Below are 8893 nucleotides of genomic sequence, written 5' to 3' on the forward strand. Positions count from 1 at the left end.
TGTTCATTGCGGCACTATTCACAATAGCAAAGACTTGGAATCAACCCAAATGTCCATCAGTGACAGACTGGATTAAGAAAATGTGGCACATATACACCAGGGAATACTATGCAGCCATAAAAAAGGATGAGTTCGTGTCCTTTATAGGGACATGGATGCAGCTGGAAACCATCATTCTCAGCAAACTATCACAAGAACAGAAAACCAAATACCGCATGTTCTCACTCACAGGTGGGAATTGAACAATGAGATCACTTGGACACAGGGCGGGGAACATCACACACCGGGGCCTGTTGTGGGGTGGAGGGAGGGGGGAGGGATAGCATTAGGAGATATACCTAATGTAAATGACAAGTTAATGGGTGCAGCACACGAACATGGCACATGTATACATATGTAACAAATCTGCACGTTGTGCACATGTACCCTAGAACTTAAAGTATAATAATAATAATTAAAAAAAAAGAAACTTATGGTATTTCTGAAGAAACTGTGCCAAGTGTCAGCTGATGGAGAGAGAAGCGTTGGAGGATTCCCAAGAGCGTTTTAGCAATTATTGTGGACTAGTTAGTTCCAAACTTATTTTCACTCACTTACTCCATCATGTGAACCATATTCTGCGTCTTGAGCTGACGAGACAGAGCTCAGTAGCACAGATGAGGGAATATCTTAACGAAAAGTTTGTAAAAATGAGGCCCGGTGCGGTGGCTCAAGCCTGGAATCCCAGCACTTTGGGAGGCCGAGGCCGGCGGATCACGAGATCAGGAGATTGAGACCATCCTGGCTAACAGGGTGAAACCCCATCTCTACTAAAAATACAAAAAAATTAGCCAGGCGTGGTGACACAAGCCTGTAATCCCAGATACTTCAGAGGCCGAGGCAGGAGAATCGCTTGAACCCGGGAGGCGGAGGTTGCAGTGAGCCGAGACCACGCCACTGCAGTCCTGCCTGGGGGACAGAGGGAGACTCTATCTAAAAATAAAAATAATAATAATAATAAAAGTGCATTACAAGAAGACCAGGGCATGGAGTTTATATCTGTGTGGGTCCACACCTGCCGCAAGTGACGTACCTTCATTTTATAAGGTAAGCAAATCGGAGAGGGAAGTCAAGGAAAGTCAGTGACAGTGGGAAGGGAAGACATCAGAATTGAATTGAGGAAGAGTTTCGAACTAGAGATCTCAAACCTGAGGCCATTTCTTTCACTCCATATTCTCAGCAAACAGTTCACCCAGCATACGATGACAATTTCTGACAATTTCCTTCCAAAGCCTCTGGGATTAGGAGATTGGATTCCAAGCCTCTATTGTTCTAAATGGTGAATGGTTTTCTTTTGTGTTCTTCTTCTTCTTGCGTTTGGGTTTTTTTTTTCTGACGATGCAAGACTCCAGTAGCAGGACTCCAATGACCACCAGGACCAAGACGGCCACACCCATCCTGATAAGATTCCCTGCTGTGTAATCCTGGGGGTGTGAGCCTAGGAATAGTGGACAAAGATGTCACCAAAGGTGTGAAGGCCAAACTCATCCTAAAGTCCCTGGATGTCCACTCTGGTCACCCACATCCCCCTGAGTGGTCATAGCCTCTCAGCCTCATCCATAGCTGAGAACATCTCTGTATTGAGCAGCTTTGCATTCTGATGGGTTCTGTAATGATCTCAGGATATGAGCTGCCCCTGAGAACCACAGAAAGAGGGGGAATGTGAGGAAACATAGGAGTGATCATGCTATTCTCTGATACTCAATGTGTCTCTAAAATCAGCTAATTACTTGAGAGAAGCATGCCCAATATTGCACCATTCATAAAATTTAGACGCAGAGAAGAGAATTTGGAGCTACAGGTTTTCTGAATAGCAGGAAAATACAAGAGAACAGACTGGAGTTGCCAGTTACCCTTCCTTTGCTTCACCCCAGACAATACTTTCTCATCTCTGGCTCATAATTATGCATTTCCATCCCATTTTGTTAATCTATTAACCTGATCGACCTGTTTTAATCAAATAAATGGAATAGTATCTGCAACACATTAAGCATTTTTGTCTCTAGGATCCAAGAATACTACAATTAGTATAAGCAATTAGTTTGCATTCAAGATAGGGAGGCTGACAAGAAGCAACTGAAAAGGATAAATGATAAAAGCAAATACTTAGGTGGATACATGGAGAAAATGCAAATATATATATTATGTAATATATATACATATATATGTAATATATACACACACACTATATATATATATATATTACACTCTATCAATTTTACAAAAGTCATGCCAGAACACCAGCTCTTTGGGGAAGAAAATAGAGAATATTGTATACGAGTTCATTTAAAAGATGTTTTGGAAAATGACAGGACCAGGCTCAGAACGTGGTGTTCCTGAAAATTGGGACAAAGCTTTCTCTTTCTTGGTCTCGTCCACACAATGGCCACCGTTACTTGCATAGACTGGATATATCCCTAGTGGACTGACGTTCCCAGATGGGTGCATTTCTGCACCTCCTTTCCCAGAGAGACACTGGCACCGAAGTTCAGCACTGATGGATCCCTTTGGTTTTCTGGATACAAGGCTGCCTTGGATATGTAAGAGAATGAATTCCCAAATGTGGATAGAATTGTGTCCATGTGCTCAAGCTAAAGAGTGTCTGGATCAGCTCAACTAAAGCTCATGATTCTCAGGGAACGCCTCAACCATCCTGAGCCCCAAACGCTCTCTCCTCCTCCTATAGTGGGGTCGATTCCATTTGTTCCTCCGTTGCCTCTTTGCAAGCCTGTAGGATCAGCACCCTGGACAGGGGCGAGAGATGGACTTTACTCTTCTCTCCTTCCTCAGCTCGGCCAGCTCCCTTCAAGAATTTCCTTTCTCACCGACCACCCAACCAGCACCAATGACCGCAGTGCTGGGGACTTGGACCCCCCTCCCTTAATTCCAAGTTCCCCTCCAGCTGCTCAGGAAACAGCCACTTCCATAAAGATTTCAGGTGGAGGCCGGACGCAGTGGCTCACGCCTGTAATCCCAGCCCTTTGGGAGGCCGAGACGGGCAGATCACGAGGTCAGGAGATCGAGACCATCCTGGCTAACACGGTGAAACCCCGTCTCTACTAAAAATACAAAAAACTAGCTGGGCGGGGTGGCGGGCGCCTGTAGTCCCAGCTACTCGGGAGGCTGAGGCAGGAGAATGGCGGGAACCCGGGAGGCAGTGCTTGCAGTGAGCCAAGATGGCGCCACTGCAGTCCAGCCTGGGTGACAGAGCAAGACTCCATCTCAAAAAAAAAAAAAAAAAGGATTTCAGGTGGAGAAGGAGACTTCTGTCTCCCCAGGAATTCACAAACTAGGTGAAGAATTCTCTGCTCACCAGTTTCAGGGCTTGATTCCATGGGTGTCGGGCAAGCACTCTCAGAGATTCCTAGGAAAAAAGACAGAGAATGGGTGTACAAGGGTCATTCCTCACCACACTGAAGCAGAACCATTCTATGTGGTGTGTCTGTCTCTTGCCCACAGCCTACTCTGTCATTCACCTAATGACTAATGCGGGTCCTGAGGTCTCTTGTCAGAATCCTTTGAGAACAGACTTTCTCCCCTAGACGTGAAAGGGGACAGAGGGCTCAGAGATGCCCGTTGATGTCAAGAGACCTTATCTACAACGGGGTCATAAATATCTCCATTCACCAAAGGGGAAATCTCTCTGGGGCTGAGAGGTCAGGAGGAGCTCCTGGAAAATGAATAAGGGCAAAGGGCTGGTGCAACCTCTGATGTCCCCAAACCTTATCTGGCCTCACCTCCTCCTGTGTTTCTCCTGATGCAATTATTCATTCACCTGAACACATAGGACCCCAAAGTGAGCCTCTACATAGGATGTGGAGAAGAGGGTGGAGGTGCCCTGTCTCCAATCCTGTACCCTGATTGCACTGGTCATTCTCAGCCTCTCTTTTTCTCATTGTATTTCTCACTGCTTCATTTTGTTCAGAACCCCTCAAATCTCCTGATCTCCAGCAGGACGCCCCTCAGATAGAGCTCCAGGGTGTAGCTGGCACCAGAACATGCAGCAGGCGTGGGTTCCTCACCTGTGACAGGAATGTGCAGTGGGTCACTGGGGGCTGACCATTCATAGGGAGACTCATTGAAAGCATCGTAGCATCTGTAGCTCCCAACAGAGGTTGGGGACACAAAGCACAGAGGAAGGTCGACCTGGAATATTCCATTGTGGCTCTGCCCTCCACTGAGCCAGTGACCATGGGCCTCCTGCTTCCTGGATAGATGATACTTGTCAAATGGGATCCTTGAGCTGCAGAACAAGGTCACTATATCTCCTGGACCCACCACGGCGTTCTCTCGGGTGATGAGAGAGGGCTTTTTGTATTTTCCTGTAAGAAAAAGAGACTTTGGTTACTTATTTTGCACCATATTCTCAGTAGACAATTCACCCCATATACGATGGCAATTTCCTTCCAAAGCCTTCTGGGATCAGGAGATTTGATGCCAACCCTCTATTGTTCTAAATCGTGCATGGTTTTCTCTCATGTTCCTCTTCCTCCTACATTTTGGGTTTTTTTTTTTTTTTTCTGACCATGCCAGACTCCAGTATCAGGAATCCAAGGGCCACCAGGACCGAGATGGCCATGCCCATCCTGATGAGATTCCCTACTGTGTAATCTTGTGGGTGTGAGCCTAGGAATAGTGGACAAAGATGTCACCAAAGCAGTGAAGGCCAAACTCATTCTAAAGTCCCTGGATGTCCACTTGGGCCACCCACATCCCCCTGAGTCATCATAAGGCATTTACAACAAAAGCCTTCTCCACACTACTCTTAGTGTTGGGAAAAAAATATATTTTCTTATGTTAGGAGCAAACTCCATACGTCCGCTAGTGCTGTCTCAATCTGTGTTCTCTCTATGATCCTGATTCGATGAGTGTGCGTGCCTTTTTAAAGCCTCCTCTTTCCATTGCTTCTCCCTTGCTTTTGACTCTATCTTTAAGGCTTACTGTGCCCAGACAGCATATGAGATGTGGGGTCCTCCTGGAACATGAAAATAACTCTCTGCTTGGAAACCCTCAGGAAACATGGTGCTGACTTAGATTCCCCGACCTGGAGCTATGAGGTTAGAGTCCCAATGCTGTGTGTTGAAAAGTGAAAGAATCTCCATAGAATCTGAAATACCCTCACAGACGAACACTGCAGCACCAGTAGCCGTGGTCCCACACCCCGAGGTGCTAGACGTGACTACTTGTAGGAGAGGTTGGAAGTGGCCTCTGCTTCCTCTTTGGGCAGAAGGACATGCTAAACTCCTTTATGGAGAAACACCTCAAAGTCCCAATCTCCACTCAGATCCTCCAGGAGCTTCGCTAGTGGGCGGTGAAGGTGGGAGTTTGTGGTGTGTCCCTGCGTCTCATGGCAGAGGAACGGGGCTGCAGGTCCCACGTGGGGAACCAACACCAAAAGGCAACTCAGTGCCTGAGCTGAGGGAAAGCAGCCCCTTGTCGAGGTTTGCGAATCTCTCTCAGTATGTTTCACATTCTCTGTCACAGTCTCTGCCAGTGGCAAAGTGTCTCTGCCACACTGAGGTGTGGTTGTAACTTGTTTTCTTTTTAACTATCACAAGTTCTCTGTTTCTCCCTCTTTCCTTCATCCCCTCCCCTGGTCCTCTAATAATACTTGGTGTTTCTGTGTTCCGGCATTTTTCTTCCTTTACTGGCGGTTTGATCAACAACCACATCACCCCGAGGAGTTTCCAGGGCACCAAAAGACCACGGACGGTCCAGCCACACTCACCCGTGATCACAATGTCCAGGGGGTCACTGGGAGCCGACCACATGTAGCGGGAGTGATTGAAAGAACCACAGCATCTGTAGGCTCCTGCGTGGGCAGGCGTTATAGGACCCATGGAGAAGACAGCCTTGGAGAAGTGGTGCCCAGCCTGGATCATCTTACCATACTGCTGGGAATGCTGTGTGTTCCCCTCTTTGTATAAGATAAATTCATCAAATGCCAGTTCTGAGTGACAGCACAGTCTCACCCTGGCTCCTGCATGCACCAGGGAGCTTGGGTGCGCTGAGATGGAGGGTTTTGTGAACAAGCCTGGGAGCAGAGACAGAGGAGTTCACATGAGTCTCCTTCCTTACCCCTCGCCTGAGACCTCAGGGTGAAGCTCTCCCTCGTCACCCTCAAAGCCCGTCAGCATCCTTGCTGTTGGTGTGCGTGCATGTTCTCTCTGCGTGGATCCCCATTGTCTGACTTGAAGCCATAGGAGATGTGTGGTTCTCCAGGAAAATGGGAATTACTCTGTGCTTTGAGAACCTTCAGAAAACATGGTGCTGGACTTAGGCTCCCTGGCATGGGACTGTGAGGTTATGAGCCTCACTATTTTTCAATTCTGTGTGTTGAAAAATACAAAAATCTCTGGAGGATCAGAAGAAACCTCACAGGCTCACACTGAAGGAAACAACTGGTTTTTGCCCCAGAACCCAAGAGGGTAGATGTGACTACTTGTTGGGGAGGGTGGAAGTAACTCCTTTTCCCTATTTAGGCAGAAGAACATGGTAAACTCTTTTGCTGAGCAGCTCCTCACAGTCCCAGTCTCCACTCAGATCCTCCAGGAGTTTCATAGCCTGGATCTCCCTACCTCACACCAACCTGCTTCCCCCTCTCTTGGTGGAAAGACTCAACCTCTTCTCTGTTCCTTCTGAGCTCCTTGAATGTGAGACTCACTCCACACTTTCCCTTCCTGACTGTACAGGATGAGTCTCTAACTCCCTTGAGACACTCTGCACATCCATGAGAGAGAAAGGATGAGTGTCAGGAGACCGGGAAGGAGGACGAGAGGAATGGGTGCATTTCCCAATCCATGTCCCACTGAGTCACTGGACTCATCTCCCAAGGGAAGTGTCACTTCCCCAAGGCTCTGGCTCCTTCAAGGCAGGGTAATGACTTCCCTGAGGGAAACACTGGTTCTGGGGTCAGGCAACATGGCTCCCCCCTGGACCCACCCTGCTGGAGTTGATACCAGCATCCTGTGTCTGCTACTCCACAGGCAGATTCTCCCACTGCTCAGCCTCGGCTTCCTCCCTCCTCCTCCTCCACCTGGGTACCTGATTCCTCACAGGAAATACCCTCTCTTTAAATTCTCAGGACGGCTTCTGTGTCCACAGTTACTGCATGACTAGCAATCCCACAATGACTCTGGCTTCACTGGGTGTGGACCCTGGGAAGGGCCATCTGGTGGACATGGGGGGGGCTGGACTTCTCCTACCTGTGACGATGATGTTCAGAGATTTGCTCCCAGCTGACTGCTTTGAGGTGTGCTTGTAAATTCCAGCACACTTGTAGGTCCCTGCGTGTCCTGGGGTCACAGCGTTGATGGTGACGTGGTTGGAAAGGCCAGTGTACGACTCACGGATTTGGCTCCCACTTGTTTGGAATATTGTGAACATGACAAACTGAAGACGGGAATGACAGGAGAGAGTCACACGTCCTCCTAGGGGAACCAGAGGGCTCGGCCAGGCTGACAGGGAGAGTTCGTCCTGAGCACCTGGAAGAGAAGGAGGCACAACCTAGAGAGGGAAATGTGGAGCCCGCTCTCTCCCACTGTCCCTGCGGGCTTTTCCTTCTTCACATTGTTCTGATTTGCCGCGTCACATGGGGTCCCCTGATGCCCTGGGATACCTGTAGTGAGCCAGGGACACAGCCCACCCAGAGCGGACATGGCAGGTCTCCCCAGAACAGCATTTTACTAAGCATGATGATACAATATTGAGCCAAGTTGCTCCTAGTTCTTGTGTACAACAAGAAATCTATACATGGAGGAGAAGGAGGAAATCTACCAGATTCAAATAATACAGAAAATATATCAATTCATTTAACAATTCCCAACACAAGTGCCTGGCATGGGTCCCCCTCCTCCCGGCAGAGAGTACTCCTACCCAACCCTAGACACGCCGGATTCTGAGCATCGCAGGCTCCTTCAGAAGATTGGATGAGCCCGAGGGGCTGCCTATGGAGGGTTTCTAGAACAAAATGGAAATTGGGGTCTCCAGAGGACCCCCTTCCCGTGATCCCAGTGCTCAATGCAAAGCCTTCCCCATGTCATCTGCATCAGCCTGACTTCGTGTCCTCCCTCCCTGCCTGGAGAATCATTTGTGTTTGGCCAACAGAGCATCCTGGGACTGAGACAGGACTCACCCACATGTGTGCAGATCTTCTGGTTCAGACAGAATCCTGGGCCAAAAAAAGAGAGAGAGAGAGAGAGCGCGAGAGCGCTTGTCTTCACGTGAATCCTGCCCTCCTTGTAACTGGGTTTGTCCGCTCAGCCTGGATTCAGAGGGTGCATGAGCCTGCTTCCCACCTGCAGCCCCAGGTTGTGGAGAGGCCAGGTCTTCAAGAGAGCATTTTCCATCCCAACTCTGTCTGCCTTTCCCTTCCAGGACTTACCCAGACACAGGAGGGTGATGAGTTTGGGGGCCATGGTGCCACTTCTATGGGGCAGGACACAGGGGTTGAGCTAAATTGGAAAATGAACAGGATGTGGTAACCATGGTTCCAGTTTCAGTTTGCAGAGTTTAGAGGGTGACCACCGCACAGGAAGATGACCAGCTCTTGCCGTAAACATAGCGGGTGACACAGGAAACTTGCAGATGGTATTTTTGGTTCAAGAGCCCCTAAAAAAGGCCTGCCTTGAACCTCAGCACCGACCAATCGATAACGTCTAAATTTCAAGTTTAATTTTTCTATGTGCAAAATTGTAGAATGATATCTTAATATCTTATTGCCTTTTTTGAGAACTACGCATGATTCGGTTTCTGTGATGCAACGTGCTCCTGCCAAATTAAAATAGACACATTGTCAATGTAGTAAAACGGTAGTACAGTAAAACTGAAATGTTTATCCTGTTGTTTTCAAAGT

At 48.3% G+C, this 8893-nt stretch overlaps 1 protein-coding gene across 2 annotated transcripts; it reads right to left on the reverse strand.

The window, feature by feature from the left end:
- Nucleotides 1-881: 881 nt before the first annotated feature.
- On the reverse strand, nt 882-8615 carry LOC113222944 (putative killer cell immunoglobulin-like receptor-like protein KIR3DX1). Of its 2 annotated transcripts, XM_026452518.1 has the most exons (7): nt 8423-8615; nt 8174-8209; nt 7245-7523; nt 5768-6073; nt 4062-4361; nt 3353-3403; nt 882-1477 (listed from the first exon to the last, which is right to left on the reverse strand). In XM_026452518.1, the coding sequence occupies exons 1-7, from the start codon at nt 8454-8456 to the stop codon at nt 1281-1283; spliced, it is 1203 nt and encodes a 400-aa protein (XP_026308303.1). In that variant the 5' UTR covers nt 8457-8615; the 3' UTR covers nt 882-1280. The 2 variants fall into 2 exon arrangements, with proteins under 2 accessions (XP_026308303.1, XP_026308304.1); XM_026452519.1 differs by lacking the exon at nt 8174-8209.
- Between the last annotated feature and the right edge of the window lie 278 nt (nt 8616-8893).

Source organism: Piliocolobus tephrosceles, unplaced genomic scaffold (genome assembly GCF_002776525.5).
Source record: "Piliocolobus tephrosceles isolate RC106 unplaced genomic scaffold, ASM277652v3 unscaffolded_36648, whole genome shotgun sequence".
Lineage (NCBI taxonomy): Eukaryota > Metazoa > Chordata > Mammalia > Primates > Cercopithecidae > Piliocolobus > Piliocolobus tephrosceles.

Coding starts and splice junctions, on each gene's coding strand:
- LOC113222944 (XM_026452518.1), bottom strand. CDS start 8,456: ATGGCCCCCAAACTCATCACCCTCCTGTGTCTGG. Junction 6,074..7,244: donor TCTGAACATCATCGTCACAG/GTAGGAGAAGTC, acceptor CTCTGCTCCCAG/GCTTGTTCACAAAACCCTCC. Junction 3,404..4,061: donor ACTGCACATTCCTGTCACAG/GTGAGGAACCCA, acceptor CTTTTTTCCTAG/GAATCTCTGAGAGTGCTTGC.